Here is a 24,484-nt window from a genome sequence, read left to right on the forward strand (position 1 = left end):
AATTGAGAATGAATTTGACTGGCTGTGGATCTAAATGGTAACTGGCTATGGAGGGAAGGAGGAACTAGCTGGCTATTCAAACTCAATGTAAGCAAATGTTCTAATCTAAAACATATTTGAAGAGGTTTTGATGTTATGGTTCAGGTGGTAGTGTGTTTGCCCATGCAATGTCCCCTGACAAAAAAATGAATAAAGATGGCTAAAGAAGGTTGTGTGTGTGTGCGTGTGTGTGTGTGTGTGTGTGTGTGTGTGTGCGTGCGTGCGTGTGTGTGTGCGTGCGTGTGTGTGTGCGTGCGTGTGTGAGAAATAAACCTTGACCATTTTGACCTCTTTAATTAGACAAAGTCTCAAAGGGTCTTTGCTTCTTGAGCATAGGGAAATGCTTTTGGTGAGGAGACAACAGCTTAACTGAACCTGGTTAGGGAATCCACCGCTTTTAGCACAGGCCAATTTCAAAAGTCCTAAAGAGTCCTAACCAAATATATATACTGTTGTAATCTTGCAGGTCATTGAGTCGAGAGTGCACCAAATGAGGTTAGTTTGGAAAATGGATATGACAACGAGATAGGACCCGCAGCATTTAAAGACATCATGAACTTTACACTTAATGCAGTCTGACCTGTCGTGAAGAGTTCTAATGTAGGCTTCTGATGCTACACTATTGTTTTATACCATTTATAAAGCAAATTATTTAATTAGAACATTTTGTAAATCACCTTTTAGAGCTGAAAATACAATAATAATTCCAAGGTAACACACATATTTACAGCAGCTTACTGTATGTGTCAAAAGCTGTCTTGTTTTTTTATAATCATTCATATCTCATGATGAGGACCTTGTTAACGGCTCCTGTAGCTCAAACCTTATTATATTTCAAACGTCAACTCGCTACCAACGCTGTGACTGGAGACTGAGGATAGGGTAAGGAGCTAGTCAAGGGGAAACGTCATGGCTGCTCAGGCAAAGACTGCGGGGCCCTGAGGGTCAAACCACTACAGTCACAGATCCTGCACTATATGGCACAGGCCATCTTCCACATACAGGCCTGTCAATCTGCGTTGGCACATGGTCAAAAGAACATCGGACTGACAGGGCCTCCCTGCACATGCCCTGGTGCCCATTAGAGACTGTCGACTCTGATCACACATGGACGTGTGCATGATGGGGGCCTTACACTCATATCTCAGGGGAGCTGTCACTGACATCGCCGCTCCCACATTTGGAGCGATATGGATATGCACCATTGTTGTTTCTTTCTTACTATTTTTTGCATTTGTGGTTGCTGGTCTTGTTCTTGTTGGTTTTGGTACTCTTATACATGTATTACTTCTCTTTTTTCTTCTTGTTCTTCTTGTTCTTCTTCTTGTTCTTCTTGTTCTTTTCTGTTCCTATCCTCATTGGTGTCCACATTGTTTTTCTCCGGTGCATCAGAAGCCCAGATCTTTTTAATTGTCTTCTGTGAACTCATCCTTTCTGATTCACAGGAATGCCCTATGTGTTGTTATCAATCTGAGCAGAGATTTCCAGCTATCTACTGGTTCTGTAGTCAGCCTGGGTTTACAGGGGATTACAGACAGGTGAAGGCATCATTTGGCTGCATTCCTATGAGGTTAAAGGGCATTAGGTACCAAACAAAAGAAAACAGACTGAAACATTGCTAAAAGCTTTAAAACATTTCCCCTTGTGTGCCTAAATGAATACAACCCTGTTGTGCTTTGTGTATTGTGCTGGTGTGAGCACTGTGATGGCGTGATAATTGATGGGCCTCCCATCCATGAGTAAGCGAATGGGAGCTGGTACAATGTGTAGTCAGGCAGAAGTTCTGGCATGGCATTAAGGCTACTACATGATCTAAAGCAACAGTAATGAGTGAGTCAACCCAGGAAGGGAATCCCAGTTTTAAAGGCACACTACAGATTTGATGCTGTCGGTAGAAAAAAACAATCACACAATAAGTAATTGTGATTACAACATGATAATAACTCTCATTAATATCTCATTAGCCAGAATTTAGTGGAAGAAGAACGCTGTCCTTTTGAGGCTGAGAAGAGGTATAATAATAATAATAATAATAATAATAGGTCAAGAAGAGGTATTACATTTCACCGCCAGCATAGCCACTTTGACAGGAGCCATTCAATGTCTATTGAAATTGTGAAATTAGAGTACCTAGAAGTATGGCTATTTCACACTCTTAGTTTCCTAGTTTCCTGCCAAATAGTGTCAGGCTTACCAGTGAAGAGGGTTGCAAAATCTGAGACAGTATTGCTTTCCCCTGGCTTTATTCCAGCTCAGTGTTCATTTCAAACTCAAGTGACCACACCTTGACCCTCTTCAAAACGAGTATGTGAACATGTCTACATGTCATGATGTAAAGCATGTGTCTCCTCTTTGGTATTTTGACAGGCATCAGAGAATAGAAAGCCCAAGCTTTAGTGGGGAAATCAAACATCCTCAGAGGACAGGAAGGCAATGAGAGAGAAATGGTCCAGGCCCACAGAGTAGGAGGCCTGTGTATGGCCTTGCTAAGCAATGTCCACGTCTTCCTCTGTCATCCTACATTACCTGCCTGCCCTTTCACCACCTGATCTAGCTGACAGGTTGGCCCCCCAGGGCCCCCCACCTGCAGCCAGGGGCCAGAGGGAACTCATGCTGTTTACACTCCAATGGGCTGCACCACCAAGGGTTTAGTCAAGTCCACAACCATCACATCTACTGTACTACCTGTCCTCGTCCTTAGACAAGCCCAAACACAGAGTTTCACTTACCATGCTGTCAGTAAATGATACACACTGAGTTCACCCCCCCCCCCCCCCCCCCCCCTTGCCCTCAGGACAACCTCAATTCATTGGAGAATGTACTCTATAAGGTATCGAAAGTGTTCCACAGGGATGCTGGCCCATGTTGACTCCAATGCTTCCCACAGTTGTGTTAAGTTGGCTGGATGTCCTTTGGGTCCTACTACCATACGCTGTTCAAAGGCACTTCAATCTTTTGTCTTGCCCATTCACCTTCTGAATGACACACAAACACAATCCATGTCTCAATTGTCTCAAGACTTAAAAATCATCCTTTAAACTGTTTCCTCCCGTTCATCTTCACGGATTGAAGTGGATTTAGCTTCCACCTTGATTCACCTGGTCAGCCTATGTCATGGAAAGAGCAGGTGTTCTTAATGTTTTGTATACTCCGTGTAATTATGGGCCCACCAAACAGAAGAAACTACTGTTTGGTGCAATCTAAAATGATGCAGTAGGAAATCATTGTAACGTTAATGACTTAAGAATGACTCTAGCATGACATTTATGCATTCATGATCTATTTTGGTCTAGAAAAATTCTCACTTTCTTTCCTGAATAAATCATTTCCAATGACACTGTCACCATCTACTGGACAATGCCAACTCTGCAATTTATTTCTCAAAAACGTCCATGAAATGTTTAACGATTTCACCAATCAAAACGTAAATGTAAAAAAAGAAGAAAATAATTATATATATATATATATATATATATATATATATATATATATATATTTCTTTATAAAAATAAAGAAAAACCCTTGAATTAGGGTTTTCAAGGGTTTTTCAAGGGTTTTTCTTTATTTTTACTATTTTCTACATTGTAGAATAATAACACATGGAATCATGCAGTAACCAAAAAGTGTTAAACATATCAAAATATATTTTGTATTTGAGATTCTTCAAATAGCCACCCTTTGCCTTGATGACAGCTTTGCACGCTCTTAGAATTCTGCCTAGAAGGCCAGCATCCTGGAGCCTGTTCACTGTTGACGTTGAGACTGGTGTTGTGCGGGTACTAAACTCAGCAAAAAAAGAAACGGCCCTTTTTCAGGACCCTGTCTTTCAAAGGTAATCGGTAAATATCCAAATAACTTCACAGATTTTCGTTGTAAAGGGTTTAAACACTGTTTCCCAGGCTTGTTCAATGAACCATAAACAATTAATGAACATGCACCTGTGGAAAGGTTGTTAAGACACTAACAGCTTACAGACGGTAGGCAATTAAGGTCACAGTTATGAAAACTTAGGACACTAAAGAGCCTTTCTACTGACTGAAAAACACCAAAAGAAAGATGCCCAGGGTCCCTGTTCATCTGCGGGAACGTGCCTTAGGCATGCTGCAAGGAGGCACGAGGACTGCAGATGTGGCCAGGGCAATAAAATGCAATGTCGTACTGTGAGACGCCTAAGACAGCGCTGCAGAGAGACAGGACATATGAGAACTTCAGTTTCTTGGCAATTTCTCTTCATTTCTCAGAACAAGAATAGACTGACGAGTTTCAGAAAAAAAGTTATTTGTTTCTGGCCATTTTGCGCCTGTAATCAAACTCACAAATGTTGTGTCACACCCTGTCCATGGCAGGAGCTCTCCTCTGCGCCGATGCCCAGTCCAGACACGGCGTCTAGTCCCGCTCCATGGCAGGAGTCTTCCTCTGCACCGATGTCCAGGCCAGGGCTGGTGTCCAGTCCCGCTCCATGGCAGGAGCCTTCCTCGGCATTGAGATCCAGTTCAGGCACAGTGTTCAGGCTGGATGAGCGTGTTCTCCGGCCCGCACCAGAACCACCACCAAAGATATTGGATCCGCGAGCTGAGCGGGTTCTTCGTCCCGCACCAGAGCCTCCCCCGATGCTGGTGGATCCGCGGGATGAGCGGGTACTTCGTCCTGCACCAGAGCCGCCACCGACACTAATCACCCCCCTACCCTCCCTATTTGGTTTCAGGTTTTGAGGCCGGAGTCCGCACCTTTAGGGGGGGGGGGGGGGGCGGGTACTGTCACGCCCTGACTATAGGGAGCCATTGTTTCTCTATGGTGGAGCAGGTCGGGGCGTGACTGGGAGTGATGTAGATGATATTTTTCTATGTGGTGTTCTAAGTTTATTTGTTGGTGATTTGTATGATTCCCAATTAGAGGCAGCTGGTAATCATTGTCTCTAATTGGGGATATTTAAGTAGCTGTTTTTCTCACCTGTTGTTTGTGGGATATTGTTTTGTGTTTCACGTTTCGTTCTTTCTTTATTGTTTTGCTTAAGTTTCCCTTAGAAATAAAGATGTGGAACTCAACCTCCGCTGCGCCTTGGTCCTTCTCTACACACGGTCGTGACATGCTGATGCTCCAGATACTCAACTAGTCTAAAGAAGGACAGTTTTATTGCTTCTTTAATCAGGACCACAGTTTTCAGCTGTGCTAACATAATTGCTAAAGGGTTTTCTAATGATCGATTAGCCTTTTAAATGATAAACTTGGGTTAGCTAACACAACGTGCCATTGGAACACAGGAGTGATGGTTGCTGATAATGGGCCTCTGTACACCTATGTAGATATTCCATAAAAAATATGCAGTTTCCAGCTACAATAGTCATTTACAACATTAACAATGTCTACACTGTATTCCTGATCAATATGATGTTATTTTAATGGGCAAAAAAATTGCTTTTCTTTAAAAAACAAGGACATTTCTAAGTGACCCCAAACTTTTGAACGGTAATGTATGTATATTACCCTTAGTGCACAGACAGTGCTGTAACCTACAAAAGGAACTGTTCTTAAGGAAATGCAGAATGAATAATGTTTTTAGTACTCTTAGATAGCATTTCAGTGCTTTTACATCCTGTATGTGAATAAGTGCAGTTCAGAGGAGGCTGGTGGGAGGAGCCAAAGGAGGACGGGCTCATTGTAAAGACTGGAATGGAATATCCATGTACTCTAGGACAGTGGTTTCCAAACTGAGGGATCGGCCGGGGAGGTGCGGGGTCCCCCCCTAAAAAAAAAAAAATTGAAAGTTGTAATAGTAGAATGCACAGACAACAATTTCAAAATTGGGTAGTGCATCATCAGTTTTCCTCTTGTCATGTCAGTCATTGTATACCTTAGAGAGATATTATTAACTTGTTAGAAATCAACAAGCCCATGCCAGCTAATGTTTTTTAGCTTATTTTTTTAGCCCATAGATTTTGTTGTGTTTGAGTCACTTGAATATCACATGAATACACTTTAAACATGGCAAAATGTATAGAAGTGCAAGAAAATTAGCTCTATAATGGCAACATTTTCTCTGCCCCATGATAAAATGTGTAGAATTTCAGGAAATAAGCTTTAAACTTACAACAACAAAAAATCTGCCAACAAGAGGGGTGTGAACAGTTTGTGTCATGAACAGTGCTTGTGCCCATAGAAATATATGTGGTGCGCGCAGGGAGAGGTGGGGATGTTGCCCAAAACTGAAAGGGCAGCCTGAGTGTAAAAGTTTGGGAACCCCTGCATCTAAGTCTACCAGAATCACGGTACAACATTTCACCACAAGACAGAGTAATAATAAAAGGAGATGCTACTGAGTGTCTAAAACAAAATGCATGTGGAAACCGCACAGTATAATTAAGCAATAAGACCCGAGGGGGTGTGGTATATGGCCAATATACCACGGCTAAGGGCTGTTCTTAGGTACGAAGCAAACTCCCAATGTGCCTTATTGCTATTATAAACTGGTTACAAATGTAATTAGTAAAAATAGTACAACTAAATGTTTTGTCAAACCCATGGTATATGGTCTGAAATACCTTATTATAAACTGGGTGGTTCGAGCCCTGAATGCTGATTGGCTGACAGCTGTGGTATGTCAGACCGTATACCAAAGGTATGACAAAACATTTATTTTTACTACTCTAATTAAGTTGGTAAACAGTTTATAATAGCAATAAGGCACCTCAGGGTTTTGTAATATATGGGAAATATAACATGGCTAAGGGCTGTGTCCAGGCACTCCGCATGGTGTCGTGCATAAAACAGCTCTTAGCCGTGGTATATTGGCCATATACTACACCCCCTCAGGCCTTATTACTTAAATGTACTCTGAGTACACAAAACACTAAGAATACCTGCTCTTTCCATGATTTAGACTGACCAGGTGAATCCAGGTGAAAGCTATGATCCCTTATGGATGTCACTTGTTAAATCCACTTAAATCAGTTTAGATGGAAGGAAGAAGACAGGTTAAAGATGGATTTTTAAGCCTTGAGACATTTGAGACATGGATTGTGTATGTGTGCCATTCAGAGGGTGAATGGGCAAGACAAAATATGTAAGTGCCTGAATTATTATGGTAGTAGGTGCCAGGTGCACTGATTTGTGTCAAGAACTGTTTTTTCATGCTTAACAGTTTTCTGTGTGTATCAAGAATGATCTACCACCCAAAAGACATCCAGCCAAATTGACACAACTGTGGAAAGCATTGGAGTCAACATAGGCCAGCATTCCAGTGGAATGCTTTCGACACCTTGTAGAGTCCAAGCCCCGATGAATTGAGGTTGTACTGAGGGGGGTCCAACTCAATATTAGGAAGTTGTTCCTATACACACACCTCAAGTGACGTAATTTAATTAATTCTAATCTATATGAAAGAATGTTGTGTCCCCACTCTGCAACCTGAAGGCAAATGGGATATGTGAATTTAGATATGATATCCCCAACGCACAAGATTCCATTCACACCACTATTGTCCACAGCTTTTTTAACTCCTCCTAACCACCACGGCTTTATTCAAGTCTAGAATAAACAACATGGATAGGATGATTTTTATTGCAGTGTTTAATTCCCAGTGAGTCCAGATCAATGTCTTTAAACAGGAATATTGATTTCTCAGTATATGATAGTGTCATTTACCCCAGAGAAAGAGGCTGTAAGACCAGGACACCAAATCTACTGGATCTGCTCAATTAGCTCTGCTAATATGTTTCAGGGGGTTGCTTAGCAACACATCTTATTGGTGAGGGAAGGCTTTTGTGTATTTTGTAACAAAATGTGCTCTAGGCCAGGGCTCCGGATGTCTACTTCTCTGCAGGATATGGTGAGGATGGATACACGAGACATTTGAAAATGGTAGGCCTAGAATTTTGTGTCTAAACAACTAGACGCACGTGTAGGACAAATGTCCAAACATATCCAATGCATATGATTAGGCCTATGCAGAAAATACAGTATTTCCTGCTGTCTCTGGCTATTTTGTCTTCTCAGTTTTGTTATGGATGATGGTGCATCATCTGTAAAAACTGGCATACATGTGAAAATATGCATGAAGAATATGATGAAGCCATGATAAAAGTTATAGGAATGCTTCATTATTATGGAAATGATTCTAGAAATGAATGGTTAATGATATGCTCCTGACTTTATAAGGCCTCGTGAAGAATACGTCACCTGTTTGGACAAAATCAGGCTATTCAATAACGAATAGGTTACATTATGCCTAAATGGCACTGTCTTTGACTTGTACTCACAGACAATGCAGAACTAAATGTGAAACATCACGGCAAACAGGTGTAAAATAGTCTCTTATTATTCTTGTGTATCATTTTTATCTTGCGTTTCTGGAAAAAGTCTATATAGACTTATTCGAATTTAAGAGATTACTGTAGCTTTAAGAGGTGTGAGTAAAGTATCGAGCGCAGTCTAGCTCTTTTGCTCCACACAGCCACATTGAACTGACAGGAGCAGTGTGAAGGAGCTACGTAAAGTGGACCCGATTCCATAGCAACATAAACAACAACATAAACAACAACAACAACAGCAACCACAATGGCAGGTGAGAGAACACAGGACCGTATAGAACAACCAAATTCAATATCCATCATGTGCTGAAGATGTAAATGTGAAAGGAAATGTGTTATAAAAGAAATGACATGAAACCCTTTCTGTTATGTTTTACAAGCAGAGACGCGACAGAAGCTGCTGCGCACTGTCAAGAAGGAGGTGGGTGTTTTTGCCAGTCTGCAACAATTATCAAATAGGAGAAACAAACACTTTGGTTATGCGTATGGCTAAAATACTCCCTCCCTGTGTAGATACGCTATGCTTGTTTTTTGTTCATTCATTTACTTTTACAGTAACTATTACCATTTTCTTTTTGTGTGCACATATTATGAAAATAGTAGGCTACTACATCCACTCTTGTATTTGCTGTCAATTTTCGCAAATAAGATGAACATTAGGGCAAGGTGTAATATATATTTTGAAGTTGACCATATTCTTATAACTAATGAAGTCTTTAATTATGGGTTAGGGTAAATAGTTGAACTATAAATAATATATGTATAGGGAGGGTCCTGTCATGGAAATCCAGCTAGCCTGTAGAATGCAGTCATGCAAGACTACATTCGCCCTCTAATGTCTTACTAGCATCTCATTATGATACTGACTAAATAAGCTATAGATGTTGAAGAATTGAAGAAGTGTTGCATAGAAATGCTTGTCATTTTAAAGGTATAGTGCAGTTTTAGATAATTTTCGAATTCCCAAAACGTTTTTTAACACAGAGCTCTTTCCCAAATGCACCGCTAATGGATACAATCCGTGTCAACAAGTATTGCTACATTCTCCAAACATGTCTAGCCAAAACGACTCGAGAATTTTTAAAACGGTTAAGAAGAAGATTCGCTAAAACGGTAAAATAAATGATTATCACTTTAATAATAAGGGTTCATACATGCGATATCAAGTTTTAACAGTTTTAAGTAAACATGTATCAACCCATTTGGATTAAAGAGTCCACCCTAACCTCATTGCACAGTTGTGAAATCTTGTGAAAACTTTTTTTGTTTTGTTCAACCTTTATTTAACTAGACAAGTCAGTTAAGAACAAATTATTATGTACAATGAGGGCCTACCAAAAGGCAAAAGGCCTCTTGCGGGGACAGGCGCGGAGTATTGGTGGCAAATCTGATGGCCGAATGGTAGGGCACATTTTATCTGCCGATCTATAAATTACCTCTCCATAATCTAGCATGGGTAGGATGTTCATCTGAATCAGGGTTAGATTGGCAGCTGGGGTGAAAGAGGAGCGATTACGATAGAGGAAACCAAGTCTAGATTGAACAGCTTTGATATGTGCTGAGAGAAGGTCAGTGTACCGTCTAGCCATACTCCCAAGTACTTCTATGAGGTGACTAACTCAAGCTCTAAACCCTCAGAGGTAGTAATCACACCTGTGGGGAGAGGGGCATTATTCTTACCAAACCACATGACCTTTGTTTTGGAGATGTTCAGAACAAGGTTAAGGGTAGAGAAAGCTTGTTGGACACTAAGAAAGCTTTGTTGTAGAGCGTTTAACACAAAATCCGGGGAGGGGCCAGCTGAGTATAAGACTGTATCATCTGCATATAAATGGATGAGAGAGCTTCCTACTGCCTGAGCTAAATTGTTGATGTAAATTGAGAAGAGCATGGGGCTTAGGATCGAGCCTTGGGATGGCTAAGACAGCAGATGTTCTGACTTTATACACTGCACTCTTTGAGAAAGGTAGTTAGCAAACCAAGCCAAAAACCCCTCAGAGACATTAATACTCCTTGCACTCAACTCTGAAGTGGAGGCTGAGGTTTCCCCCACTCTATTTCTATTGTCATCTTCAGCATCTTCTTCATCAAACAATTTCAATCTTTCCAGGATGTCTTTGGGTCAGATTGTTAAACGTCTCATACTTGGTGTAGTAGACCTATAATGGATCAGAGAAATAAAGTTATTTTCCTCTCCTGTCTTCAGGGAATATTTGTGAAGTGATTGTTCGGTTTTGTCGGAAGACTCAGACTTTATCTTTATTGGTCTCATAAAAGCGCAAGACCTTGTGTCAAGCACACAAAGACATCAAATTGTCCATGTCTGGGTATGAATGAAAGAGAGATTTAATCTCCTGTCACTTACTCCTGATCTTCATAAATGCCTGTCACCAGCCTTATCAGCAGAGTACAGACCAACCCTGTATTTAAACCTGCCTGTGTTAAGAGAGCCTACTGAGATTCACTTTCCTCAGGATCCCCCCCAGGTTTAGCTCCCTAGTGCTCAGCGCTTACATTGTAGCTGATTTTTAAATAAACTGCAGTGGAGTGAAGACGGATCACATGACCAGAGCAGTCTGTGTTTCTCCAATTATACAATATGATTGCTAGACTCTCCAGCACACCTCTGAGGCACACAGAATAGTCTGAGTCAGTGATATGATTGCCCAGTAGCAACTATTGGAGTGAAAATGGAAGTAAACGGATTTAGATTATTATTTTATTTTTTTAAAGCACAGATGAAAAGATATCTTACGCCAGGGTGATATCCTCTGAAGAGAGTCTTTATGGTAAGAGGTAGAGCACCCTGCACAAGAGGTTGCTGAAAGGAAATGGAACTTGAGTCACTAAAAGTGACTTAATAAAAGCTTTCTTTTTTGCCATTTCAATGCAAATAGTAGGCATAAAGGACAAAGGCAGTGGCCATCTGTTGAGCGTTTAGCTTAATGAACATTCAGCTGCTAGGCTACATGCATTGTAAGAAACTATGTCAAATGAAGGATACCACCAACAAATGTACATTTTAGTAATTTATCAGACACTCTTATCCAGAGCAACTTAGAGGAGCAATTAGGGTTAAGTGCTTTACTCAAGGCACATCAACAGATTTTTCACTTAGTCATCTCAGGAATTCGAACCACCAACCTTTCAGTTACTGGCCCAACCGTTAGGCTACCTGCCCCATCACAAATACGATGCAGTAGGGAATGTTCACCCGGACATATACGCCAGTAATGATAGTGATTCAGATGTATTCACTCTGTTTGTATTCATTAATTATTTCTCTAATTTCTTAGCTTGGGTACTGTTTGTTTGGTGGCTTGGCAGTGAATGCTGAAAAGCTCTCCCTTACTAACTGGTTACGTTCCACTTTGTGTACCTGGGTCTACACACAAAAAAGTGCTATACAGGTTATACCTGGAACCAAAAAGCGTTTCCTACAGGCGAAGAACCCTTTTTTATAAGAGTGTAGGCCAGAACAATATGCTTCATTGACAGAAGCATGCTTAAGAATAGCCCATACTGGGTGTATCTTGGTGCTCTCTCTATCACTCTCTCTTTCCCTGTGTCTCTCTCTTCCCCTCTGCTACACACATACACACGTCACAAAACACCTGTGTTTACATAAGGAGAGAGCTACACACTCATGAAAGAGTAGAGTACAGAGGACAACGGCTCATCTTTCATTTTCTTTTCTCTATCAGTCACCTTTTTTAGCATGGCTGCTTACTTAGGGACATATGGAAATTGACTGGTGGAGAGGGGCTGGTCCAAATCAAGGTAGACTATGTTAATCTTGACAAACAGAAAATACATCCATTCCTACCCAGTATCGAAGGTTTCTCCGAATGTAATTCAACTTTTTGGTGTTTTGTAGCGGATGTCTTTTCCCATTCATCTATTGGCTGCTGCACAGTTTGGATTGATTGACTTTATTTGTCAGTTAAAAAAATACATATAAACAGAAAGATTTTTTAAAGTGACCGGGATTGCACAATAAAATCGGGGACTTATTTCCATTGTGGTCCTTATTTTTTACATAAATACATATATAATTACATAAATAGAAAGTAAAACATGCTCAATCTCTAGATGAGTATCAGGGGAGAGTTTTAGTACAATTCTTACAAGCTTGTTTGGCTGGTAGCTTATTCTTTAGATGTTTGGGGCTGCTAGTGAACCATGATGTGCAGGCATAATCAATGTGACATTGGACTAGCACATTTACAGCGTATCGCTGCAGAATGCTGTGGTAGCCATGCTGGTTATGTGTGCCTTGAATTCTAAATAAATCACTGACAGTCACCAGCAAAGCACCCACACACCATCACACCTCCTCCTCCATGCTTCACGGTGGGAACCACACATGCGGCAATCATCCGTACACCTACTTGGTCTCACAAATACACGGCTGTTGGAACCAAAAATCTCAAATTTGGACTCATCAGACCAAAGGATAGATTTCCATCGGTCTAATGCCCATTGCTTGTGTTTCTTGGCCCAAGCAAGTCTCTTCTTATTATTGGTGTCCTTTATTAGACGTTTCTTTGCAGCAATTCAACCACGAAGGCCTGATTCATGCAGCCTCCTCTGAACAATTGATGTTGACATGTGTCTGTTACTTGAACTCCATGAAGCATTTATTTGGGCTGCAATTTCTGAGGCTGGTAACTCTAATGAACTTATCCTCTGCAGCAGAGGTAACTCTGGGTCTTCCTTTCCTGTGGCGGTCGTCATGAGAGCCAGTTTCATCATAACGCTTGATGGTTTTTGCGACTGCACTTAAAGAAACTTTCAAAGTTATTGAAATGTTCCGCATTGACTGATCTTCATGTCTTAAAGTAATGATGGACTGTCGTTTCTCTTTGCTTATTTGAGCTGTTCTTGCCATAATATGAACTTGGTCTTTTACCAAATAGGGCTATCTTCTGTTTACCACCCTAGCTTGTCACAACACAACTGATTGGCTCGAACGCATTAAGAAGGAAAGAAATTCCACAAATTAACTTCCGCTACCTCATGAAGCTGGTTGAGAGCATGCCAAGATTTTGCAAAGCTGTCATCAAGACAAAGAGTGGCTACTTTGAAGAATCTCAAATATAAACGATATTTTGATTTGTTTAACACTTCTTTGGTTACTACATGATTCCATATGTGTTATTTCATAGTTTTGATGTCTACACTATTATTCTACAATGTAGAAAATAGTGCAAATAAAGAAAAACCCTTGAATGAGTAGGAGTTCAAATACTTTTGACCAGTAGTGTATAAACAGTGCACTCGGAAAGTATTCAGACCCATTCACCTTTTCCACATTTTGTTACGTTACTGCCTTATTCTAAAATGGGTTAAATAAAATAAAAACAGAATTCGACACACAATACCCCATAATGACAACGTGAAAACAGGTTGTTAGAAATGTTTGCAAATTTATAATAAAAAAAAAACTTAAATACCTTATTCACATAAGTATTCAGACTTTTGACTGGTACTGTATATATTTTCAAATAACTGCCCTTTTTCTGGCCTCGCAATAGATTTGGAAAAATGGTCAAAAACAAATCTGTGTGGCGCTCGAAAAACCGATGTAGCCCTTGAGCCAAAAAGTGTGTTATTACCTGGGTGAGACACATGACGGATCACAGGAAAGGAAATCCTCTGTTGTCATTGATAATGAGGTAATCACCCGGGTTCCCATAGCTACATGGTTTTGCATATTTAACCTGTTTTACTCAGGGGAATGTGTTATCAAGCTTTGTGAATAAACAATGGTTATTACTAGTGTTGGCAGATTCATAATATATACTACAAAATAGTAATTAGTTAAACTACCTTTTTACCCTATTAATTTTAATGTGAATGAATTCATCAGGCTTGTCTCAAGACTATCACTTCTCAGTATGATGTGAGTCATTCACTCTAAACATGCACCGTAGGAACTGTCAACAGATGTTAGCCACCTACAACCATTTTCTGTCATATAAAATCTGGAACAGTCCATGCAGGAGTATGCCTGAGTAATAGGTAAGTAGCTCTGGATAAGAGCGTCTGCGAATTAAAATGTATTCTTGGTAAGGCTGACATGATTGTGCAAGTTGTTTTTCACTATAATAGCCCATGGGGATGAGAAATGGTGTGTCTTCCCTCTGTTCTGATTGTGGCTGTAGACGAGGAGTTCATGTGAAGACTGTGTAAATCCTGCTTCTGCTCTATCCAAGCCCCATTACACGGTAGTGGAGGGTTGCCAGGTTTGATATGATATTGTCCACCCTGTGACAGCAGAGATGTAGAGTGATACTTGAGTGAGAACGTACTGAATGCTCCTCATCTAATGATGCCAGCCCTTGAGGAACGCAACAGTAAAGATTCACATTGTTTCAGCATGGAATTGATCTTGTCCTTTGGGCATAAACAAGGCTGCTGTTAGCTGTCAAAAGTATTATTGCTCATAGGGGTACCAAATCAATTTTGTCTAAATGTCATACAAGATAAATGTTAGAAAAGAGGACTCCAGCCTCAAACGTGCACATAAGGATGACATTTCAACTTTTTGGGAAAGAACAATATGCACAGTTTCCAGGGTCCAACATATTTATTGTTCTGGAATTATGAAATTAAACTGTCTGTATCCCTCCACCTAACTGTTTCCTATGCTGATGAAGGGAAATGTGAACCTTATGATTATGCGTGATACCAGTTATCTGTGTTATGAATGGGCTTGTTGACGTACTCTATCTCTCAGAGATAGCTGCTGTGGACTCTGCTCAGGCGACAATGTGACTCGTGCTGTCACCATAGAAACCTGCAGCTTGTCTGCTAAGACATATCACCAGTTAGATTCTGTGATGGCTGGATGGGATCCAGATTCTGACTGATGGGAGGATAGAACTAGTAAGACTTGAAAGAAGTGACGTGCCCTGCAGTTTGCACATTTACTTTTCAAATCAAAGTTTATTTGTCATGTACACAGATTCGCAGAGGTTAAAGTAGACTACATGACCAAAAGTATGTGGACACCTGCTCGTCGAACACATTCCAAAATCATGGGCATTAATATGGAGTTGGTCCCACCTTTGCTGCTATAACAGCCTCCACTCTCATGGGAAGGCTTTCCACTAGATGTTGGAACATTGCTGCAGGGACTTGCTTCCATTCAGCCACGAGCATTAGTGAGGTCGGGAACTGATGTTGGGCGATTAGGCCAGGCTCGTAGTTGGGGTTCCAATTAATCCTAAAGGTGTTCGATGGGGTTGAGGTCAGGGCTCTCTGCAGGCCAGTGAAGTTTTTCCACACTGATCTCGACAAACCATTTTTGTATGGACCTCGCTTTGTGCACGGGGGCATTGTCATGCTGAAGTAGAAAAGGGCCTTCTCCAAACTGTTGCCACAAAGTTGGAAGCACGGAATCGTCTACAATGTCATTGTATGCTATAGCATTAAGATTTCCCTTCAGTGGAACTAAGGGGCCTAGCCTGAAGCAAGAAAAACAGCCCCAGACCATTATTCCTCTACCACCAAACGTTACAGTTGGCACTATGCATTCGGGGAGGTAGCGTTCTCCTGGCATCCGCCAAACCCAGATTCGTCCATTAGACTGCCAGATGGTGAAGCGTGATTCATCACTCCAGAGAATTTGTTTCCACTGATCCATATACCAATGGCGACGAGCTTTACTCAACTCCAACCGATGCTTGGCAGTGCGCATGGTAATCTTAGGCTTGTGTGCTCATGATGAAGCTCATGATGAACAGTTATTAAATCCCAAGTGTGTGTCTGTGTGTGTGTGTGTGTGTGTGTGTGTGTGTGTGTGTGTGTGTGTGTGTGTGTGTGTGTGTGTGATCAGGCTTTGGGATTGCTATTGTTATCGTGATGGCATCATGAGTCGTGTTTGTGGCTCATCATCATTGCTGTAGCTGACAAGACAGTGGTCTCAGACAACCAATTGCAAGTCAACACTGCATCATGATTGGTTTGTAACCGGTATATATTTTTTCTATTTTAATGCTTTCAAAGGGCAACATTTTATATATGCTGTACTTACACACTTCACTTCATTACACACTTCAAGTCTCAGTTCGCTTACTTCATGAGTCACCAGTATTTTTCACTTTTCAGAAAACTATGTAAAGCGACTTTGGGTCCTAGAAAAGCGCAATATAAATACCATGTACTGTAGTAGTAATAATAATAATAATTAGTAGTAGTAGTAGTATTTCTGAAGGCATATTGAAAATATCTACCCTATATGTTCAATGTTCAAATTGACAAAAGCATTTTGAAAATGTTTCCTAAAGATAACAGCCATAATAGTCAACGGCTAACGCTTCCTTTCAGATCTCAATCTGCCTGGAGTGACTCACAGATGGCGGGCACCCAAGAGCGAGTGCAATCAGGGCTAGTTTTATTATAGGGTTCTGTTGTTGTTGTTTTCTCTTGTTGCTCTCTCCGTCAGTAGCCTTGTGGGAGAAAAGCAGGTGCTTCCTTTGAAATGACTGCTTCCTGCTTTAAAAGCACCTGGATGGGGAGGACTCAGGGAGAAAACAAGGGGATTTGGGTATTCAGAGCTACTTCACTTTTGTATAAAATGTATGCTTTTAATTGAAATGTTTTAAAGAAAAACTACAGTATCAGGAGTACATTACAACACTGTGAAGCTTTGCTTCAAAATGTTTATAGGGGACAGACAATCCTGTAATCCATTCCAGAGAAATACATTGAAGCACAAAGGTTAACGCACCAAAACCTACTTTGTGTGTGTGGGAAAAAATAAAAAGATGGAAGGTAATATCTCCAGCCAGTCAACTGGTCCGATACCATATCAGTGATGTCAGACAAATGAGACAGATTTGCTCTCAAGGCCTCGGGTTGCCTCATTGAATCAGGGTCTGGAGAGAGTGGCAGAACTATCAGGACAGGGCAGTCTGAACATTATACACTAGCTAGCACACTGAGGGCTATAGTGTGTGTGTGTGTGTGTGTGTGTGTGTGTGTGTGTGTGTGTGTGTGTGTGTGTGTGTGTGTGTGTGTGTGTGTGTGTGTGCGTGCGTGTGTGTGTGTGTGTGTGTGTGTGTGTGTGTGTGCGTGCGCGTGTTGGTTCGAATAACACATTTAGTTCCTTTTTTATTATTTTTGTACTAATATTTGTATTGTTTTTCAAGTGTGGGTTTACAGCACAGCAATTCATTATAGAGGTAGTGGAAACATCATGATCAGCGCCATCATTATTACTATCTGAATCGCCTACCCATTCCCCAGCTACCTTGAGTCAGTAGGTGTGATCTCCGACAGCAGCGGGGGTCTGGGTTGCTGTGTGTCCAGCTCCCATACCCTTTCCCAACTACTTTGTAGTGAGTGTCAGTACTATGTGTCAGTACTATGTGTCAGTGCTGTGTCAGTACTATGTGTCAGTACTGTGTCAGTACTGTGTCAGTACTATGTGTCTGCACTATGTGTCTGTACTATATGTCTGTACTATATGTCTGCACTATGTGTCAGTACTATGTGTCTGCACTATGTGTCGTACTATATGTCTGTACTATATGTCTGTACTATGTGTCTGTACTATGTTCAGTCAAGCTAGTATAATTAGTGTTTATGAAGTAAATATGATGGATATTATTAAGGATATGGTCTTCTGAGATACAACTAGAAAGACGCTCGACCCAGGGATGTCTGTGCTTTGGGGACCTTTAACAGAATGTGACTGGCAGAACGGGTGTTGTATGTGGAGGATGAGGGCTGCAGTAGATATCTTAGATAGGGGGAGTGAGGCCTAAGAGGGTTTTATAAATAAGCATCAACCAGTGGTTCTTGCGATGGGTATACAGAGATGACCAGTTTCCAGAGTATAGAGTGCAGTGATGCGTTTTATAAGGAGTACTGGTGGAAAATCTGATGGCCGAATGGTAAAGAACATCTAGCCGCTCGAGAGCACCCTTCCCTGGCGATCTATAAATTACGTCTCCATAATCTAACATAGGTAGGATGGCCATCTGAATTAGGGTTACTTTGGCAGCTGGGGTGAAAGAGTCTAGATTTAACTTTAGCCTGCAGCTTTGAAATGTGCTGAGAGAAGGACAGTGTACCGTCTAGCCATACTCCCAAGTACTTGTATGAGGTGACTACCTCAAGCTCTAAACCCTCAGAGGTAGTAATAACACCTGTGGAAAGAGGGGCATTCTTCTTACCAAACCACATGATCTTTGTTTTGGAGGTGTTCAGAACAAGGTTAAGGGCAGAGAAAGCTCGTTGGACACTGAGAAAGCTTTGTTGTAGAGCATTTAACACAAAATCCAGGGAGGGGCCAGCTGAGTATAAACTGTATCATCTGCATATAAATGAATGAGAGAGTTTCCTACTGCCTGAGCTATGTTGTTGATGTAAATTGAGAAGAGCGTGGGGCCTAGGATTGAGCCTTGGGATACTCCCATGGTGACAGGCAGTGGTTGAGACAGCAGATGTTCTGACTTTATACACTGCACTCTTTGAGATAGGTAGTTAGCAAACCAGGCCAAAGACCCCTCAGAGACACCAATACACAAGAATGGGATGGGGAGTCAAAACACAGGGAGTCGAAACTTCCCAATTCTACCATTAAAATTAAAATGTGCTAGTTCTAGCTTGTGGTTTGGATAATTGTGATGTTTATGATAAAAACGTAATGTTAAAATACTAATGACTATATGCCGTGGCAGAGCCAGGTTGATATTCCCCTTTAAGTGCCTTTGAACCGGGTATGGTAGTAGGTTTGTGTCGAGAACTGCAACGCTGCTGGGTTTTTCATGTTCAGTTTCCCGTGTGTATCAACAGTAGTCAACCACAAAAGGGACATCCAGCCAACTAGACACAACTTTGGGAAGCAATGGAGTCAACATGGGCCAACATTCCTGTAGAATCCCTGTAGAATGTAGAATGCTTTCAACACCTTGTAGAGTCCATGCCCCAACAAATTGAGGCTGTACTGAGGGCTAAAGGGGGGATGTTTTAGCCAACAGAGCAACAAAACTGGAACTCGGGGAAGGTGGTGTCACCAATGTACTCCAGCCAGCATGTTATGGGCAAATTTCACATCCACAAATTGAAATGTCTGTGTTTATCCTTATGTGACCTGACCTCAAACTCCTGTTAGCTTGCCTCTTACACTTTACACCCATTTGAGCTCTTTCTCCTCCTATGAGTCACATATATACCAATGTGACCATCTGGGTTCAAACACTGCGTTCTCCTGTATGCCAAAAGACTGTGTTTGCACACAGATCTGATTCTAGGGCATTAGCAAGTCTACAGGGGCAAGGTTATTCATCACATGATCATGGTTCACTGAACCACCTCTATTACACTTATGACAGATCATTTTACCTTCAGGGCCTGATTTCCCGATAGCAATGGAACTTCGGCTTACAAGTGTTTTAATGATACATCTTTCCTACAATGGCCGAAGATGTAACGTACATTTCCCAAAACACCATGCAGAAAAAACATTCAGTAAGTGTGTCGAAAGAAAGGCAGCACTGCTCTCTGATCAGATTTCTCCATTCAAATTTTACCTTAACATTATAATTTTTCCACAATACTGATGACGCATCAGCTCCTAGAGCAATATTATCACCTAATGGCTGCAAATATTGAGGTTGCTTATTCTAATGCTTACCCTATAATATTGCAATCAATCACAGATTAATTTGGGCACATCATTGTGCACGTGTTGTTACACATCATTCAATATATTTAGGCAAATTACAGGCAGTAGCCTACAATTAGAAAAATAGAGCTCAATTGAATTAACATGAAATTGATTTCAATATTTTTGTATTATATATGTCTATGTAGCCTATACTGTAGGCTATTTATATTTTACTGCAGTCATCACATTTTTCATTTGAAGCATCTTTTTATCCTTTTCTTGTTTTTAACAATTACAAAGACAGTGGCAACTTTGTGTTTGCAGTCAACTTCGTTGTGAAGTTATTGGTCACAGAGAGACAGTTAAACATCTTGATTCTATGTTTAGTGGATATCTTCTGTGTATAAAGTGATGTGGTAGGAAAAAAAACACATTGAACGATGCATTTAGTGGTCTGGGGCAGTCGGTAAATAACAAGACATTTCAAGTGCAACTTTAGAAACTATGGTTTTGGGAAACAGCTTGGCGATTTAACGTTGATCCGTTCCAAGGTCCTAACGATGAACATAGCCTTAAGATGCTTTTGGGAAACCAGGCCCAGGTTTGTTTAACCATACTAGATTTACAATCCGAGATTGCAACATAGAGACAGTTAAACAATCAAGTCGTTTGAAATATTTTGCTTTAATGGAGCATTATTTTTCAAATCTACCCTCTGTAGTGATATTCAAAGCTCCTCTATGTCTGCACAGATGTTTGGGTATCTGTGTGTTTGTGTGTGTGTGGCGTTGTTCTCTAGGCAGGCACCACCTCTCTTTGTGCAGTGTAATAACTCCTCTGAGGAAAGACCCATTACAACAGGAAATGAGTGCTATCTGGGCTGCTCTATCTGCAGGCTGATTTCCAGGATACAGAGCAATGGCAGTGCTAGGATATGTCACCATATTCACCAGGGTCAGAGTTATCAGGCATCTGGGGCGCAGGTCTGATGTTGTCTCTCTCTGTGAGCAGCCTGTGTCCGGGTCAGCAAGGAGGAAACCTTGGTGTTGATTAAACCCACAATTTTTACTCTAAAACTCTCCTCCCGCTTGTTTTTCCGAGGCTGTGTGTCTGAGTGAGGTTTCTGCTGGTTGCGAAGTCACTGAATCAATTAGAGGTGCCAGGCCTGGTGAGACATGAAAAGCGTGTGGCACTGTGCTCTCACTCTCTTTTTCTCCATTCACATCTAAACAGGTTTGATTGTAAAGCCAGTCTGTCAGGTGGGCCCCAGAGGTGTGGATAAATTAGCCCCCCACCCACCCAACATCAGCCCTCTTCAGCCCTATCCATCTGTGATCTGCTTGATGCGAGTTGGGTGACTCATCCTTCAAACTTTGCATGGACTCTTCCCGCTCTGCTTAATCTCTCTCTCTCTCTCTCTCTCTCTCTCTCTCTCTCTCTCTCTCTCTCTCTCTCTCAACCTCCCTTCCTGTCTCCCTCCCCTCCTATCTGTTCCCAATGTAAACTAATTCTATACATGTTTACTGATAAATCCTTCCCTCCTCCTCACTCCCGTAGATAAGTGGTTTTGTAGAGAAGGTCTGAGTGTCTCCTCCCCCTGTCATTCACAGGTGAAGCAGATCATGGAAGAGGCTGTCACCAGGAAGTTTGTACATGAAGACAGCAGCCACATTGTCTCATTTTGTGGTGAGTTTCAACTATTGGGACATATTTGGCGGTATTTGCTCATTAATCACCTGCCCTACAACAGAAAAAAATCTAACCTTTTGTCATTGTGCCAATCAGAAGGAATAGGTATCCTGTCAGACACGAGTCAATGGTCAGGCGGTTTTTCCCAACATACAGTGCATTCGGAAAGTATTCAGACCTCTTGACTTTTTACACATTTTGTTACGTTACAGCCTTATTCTAAAATTAATTAAATAGTTTTTTTCCTCATCAATACACACAATAGCCCATAATGACAAAGCAAAAACAGGTTTTTAGACATTTTTGCTAATTTATAAAAAATAAAAAAGTTTTAACATACAGTACCAATCAAAAGTTTGGACACACCTACTCATTCAAGTGTTGTTCTTATTTTTTTTATTACTATGTTCTACATTGTAGAATAATAACACATAATGAATAATGTAGTACCAAAAAATATATTTAAGATTCTTCAAAGTAGCCATCCTTTGCCTTGATGACAGCTTTGCATTCAGGCCAAATAATTAAATCTTGGTTTCATCAGACCAGAGAATCTTATTTTTCATGGTCTGATAGTCTTTGGGTACCTTTTGGCAAACTCCAAGCGAGCTGTCATGTGCCTTTAACTGGAGAGTGGCTTCCACCTGACCACTCTATCATAAAAGCCTGATTGGTGGAGTGCTGCAGAAATGGTTGTCCCTCTGGAACGTTCTTCCATCTCCATAGAGGAGCTCTGTCAGAGTGACCATCGGGTTCTTGGTTGCCTCCCTGACCAAGGCTCTTCTCCCCCGATTTCTCAGTTTGGCTGGGCAGCCAGCGCTAGGAAGAGTCTTGGTGGTTCCAAACTTCTTCCATTTAAGAATGATGGAGGCCACTGCGTTCTTGGGGATTTTCAATGCTGCATAAATGTTTTGGTACCCTTCCCCAGATCTGTGCCTCGACACAAGCCTGTCTCAGAGCTCTATGGACAATTCCTTCGACCTCATGGCTTGGTTTTTGCTCTAACATATGCACAAACCGCCCCCCCCCCCCCCCCCTCATCTCACCAGAGTGTGCTGTTCTATCTAGCCAGTGCAGCGTATATCCTGCTAGCTGAATATCCTTGTCATCATTCTGACACGATTCCGTGAAACATAAAATGTTACAGTTTTTAATGTCCCGTTGGTAGGATATTCGTGATCGTACCTTGTCTAATTTAATATTGACGGTGATGGCAGCTTTTCCACTCGCCTTCTGCTGATCCTTACGAGGCACCCTGCTCTGGGTCCTCTGTACCTGTGTCTCTTTCTCTTGCCAATGACGTGGATGTTGTCCTTGTCGGGTGTTGGCAGTATATCCTGTCCTGCTTGTTGAAGAAAAAATCTTTGTCTAATCCGAGGTGAGTGATCACTGTTCTAATATCCAGAATCTTTTTTTTTGCCGTAAGATACGTTGGCAGAAACATTATGTACAAAATAAGTTACAAATAACGTGAAACAACCCCACATAATAGCACAATTGGGTAGGCGCCCGTAAAACTGTTGCCATTTCTTCCAGCGACATTTTAGTTAGTGACTATCTGCTGTACTGCATAGGGGGGGTGAAATAATAATTTCACAGTCCCTCAGACATTCTTCACAGGCTCATCAAGCCTTACTGACATCCTGCCGAAGTCGCAGGATATTTTATCAACTGATAAAAGTGGTAGAGGAAAGGTCCAAATCTGCATATCACATCAACCTGTGGGTGGAGGGTTTGAGGGTCTGCTAGCCATGTACAGAACTTTGGTGGGTGCTCAAAGTAAAATTTTAAAAAAGGGCACCTTAATAACATTACATTTTCTGCAAAAATACACTCACTCATCACACATTGTAGGCTAACCAAGCTAGAACCAAAGATGAAATTAACTATCTTTGCTAGAAGCGCTACTGGGCTGGGCTTTATCAGCTGATCATCACTAATCAGTGTTTCCTCTGGACATTTTTGTTCCAGTGTCGTTTATAGAACAACTGTGAAAAGGTCAGCTCAAGTGACTTTTTAAAAGGACATACTTCCCGATGTGTTTTCTTTTATGAACATGCCATAAGCCAACATGTTATTGCAATAAATTAGTTTAAACGGCAACATTTTCTCTCAGCCTCATGCCATAAAGTGTAGAATAGCATGAGATTAGCTATAAAACAGAAAATGTTCTCTTTGCACCATGGTAAAATGTATAGAATTGCAGGAAATTAGCTTCAAAACAGCAACATTTTCTCTCTGTCTCATGGCAAAATGTGCATGGTTGAGACTTGACTGGGTGAGGGGTGATATCTGAGGAGGCTTGACAAAGTTCCTAATGTGCATGCCATACCACAAACTGGGGGCTAGGGAAGAATCTAATTTGCATACTCCTCGAGTCATCTCTCCAAAACTACATTGGAGGAGAAGATCAGAGGGGCGGGACCTCGGGCTTTCTCATCCAATGGGTTTTGAGAAGGAGAGAGGAAGAGGAGTATGCAATTAAGATCTTCCCAGTCTCTCCAATGTCTAGTGCTCTGTCTTGAAGACAGTGAACTGAGTTTTCTGCACAGGCAGTTTTGGCTGCCACAGTGGCACAAAGAGCCAAATAACCTTTAAACCGGTGCTTTACCCGGACATATTATTGAAAGTATGTTTGGTATAAATATTATGATGTAGCATTTTAGTTTTTTTTGTTTGCAGTGGCTACAATTACCAAATGAATGAATGTAGCGGAAACACTTTGCTAATGTAGACTAGATGAATCAACTACTTAGCTAGATTATGTTCATCTTTACTTGATTTGAATTTGTTATGCTACTGACAAACAGTCGAACTGCTGTTGCCC

At 41.2% G+C, this 24,484-nt stretch overlaps 1 protein-coding gene across 4 annotated transcripts in view; it reads left to right on the forward strand.

Moving 5' to 3' along the window:
* Positions 1–8,234: 8,234 nt before the first annotated feature.
* Positions 8,235–24,484, forward strand: part of LOC110525371 (small G protein signaling modulator 1) — a 77,898-nt gene continuing 61,648 nt past the window's right edge. For 2 of the 4 annotated variants that reach the window (XM_036979501.1, XM_036979503.1), the window contains exons 1-3: positions 8,235–8,599; positions 8,726–8,766; positions 21,579–21,654. In XM_036979501.1, the coding sequence (XP_036835396.1) occupies positions 8,593–8,599; positions 8,726–8,766; positions 21,579–21,654 (124 nt within the window). In that variant the 5' untranslated portion in view covers positions 8,235–8,592. The remainder of the gene's footprint in view (positions 8,600–8,725; positions 8,767–21,578; positions 21,655–24,484) is intronic. The other 2 variants (XM_036979502.1, XM_036979504.1) reach the window with 2 other exon arrangements.

Source organism: Oncorhynchus mykiss, chromosome 6 (assembly GCF_013265735.2).
Source record: "Oncorhynchus mykiss isolate Arlee chromosome 6, USDA_OmykA_1.1, whole genome shotgun sequence".
NCBI classification, from domain to species: Eukaryota; Metazoa; Chordata; class Actinopteri; order Salmoniformes; family Salmonidae; genus Oncorhynchus; species Oncorhynchus mykiss.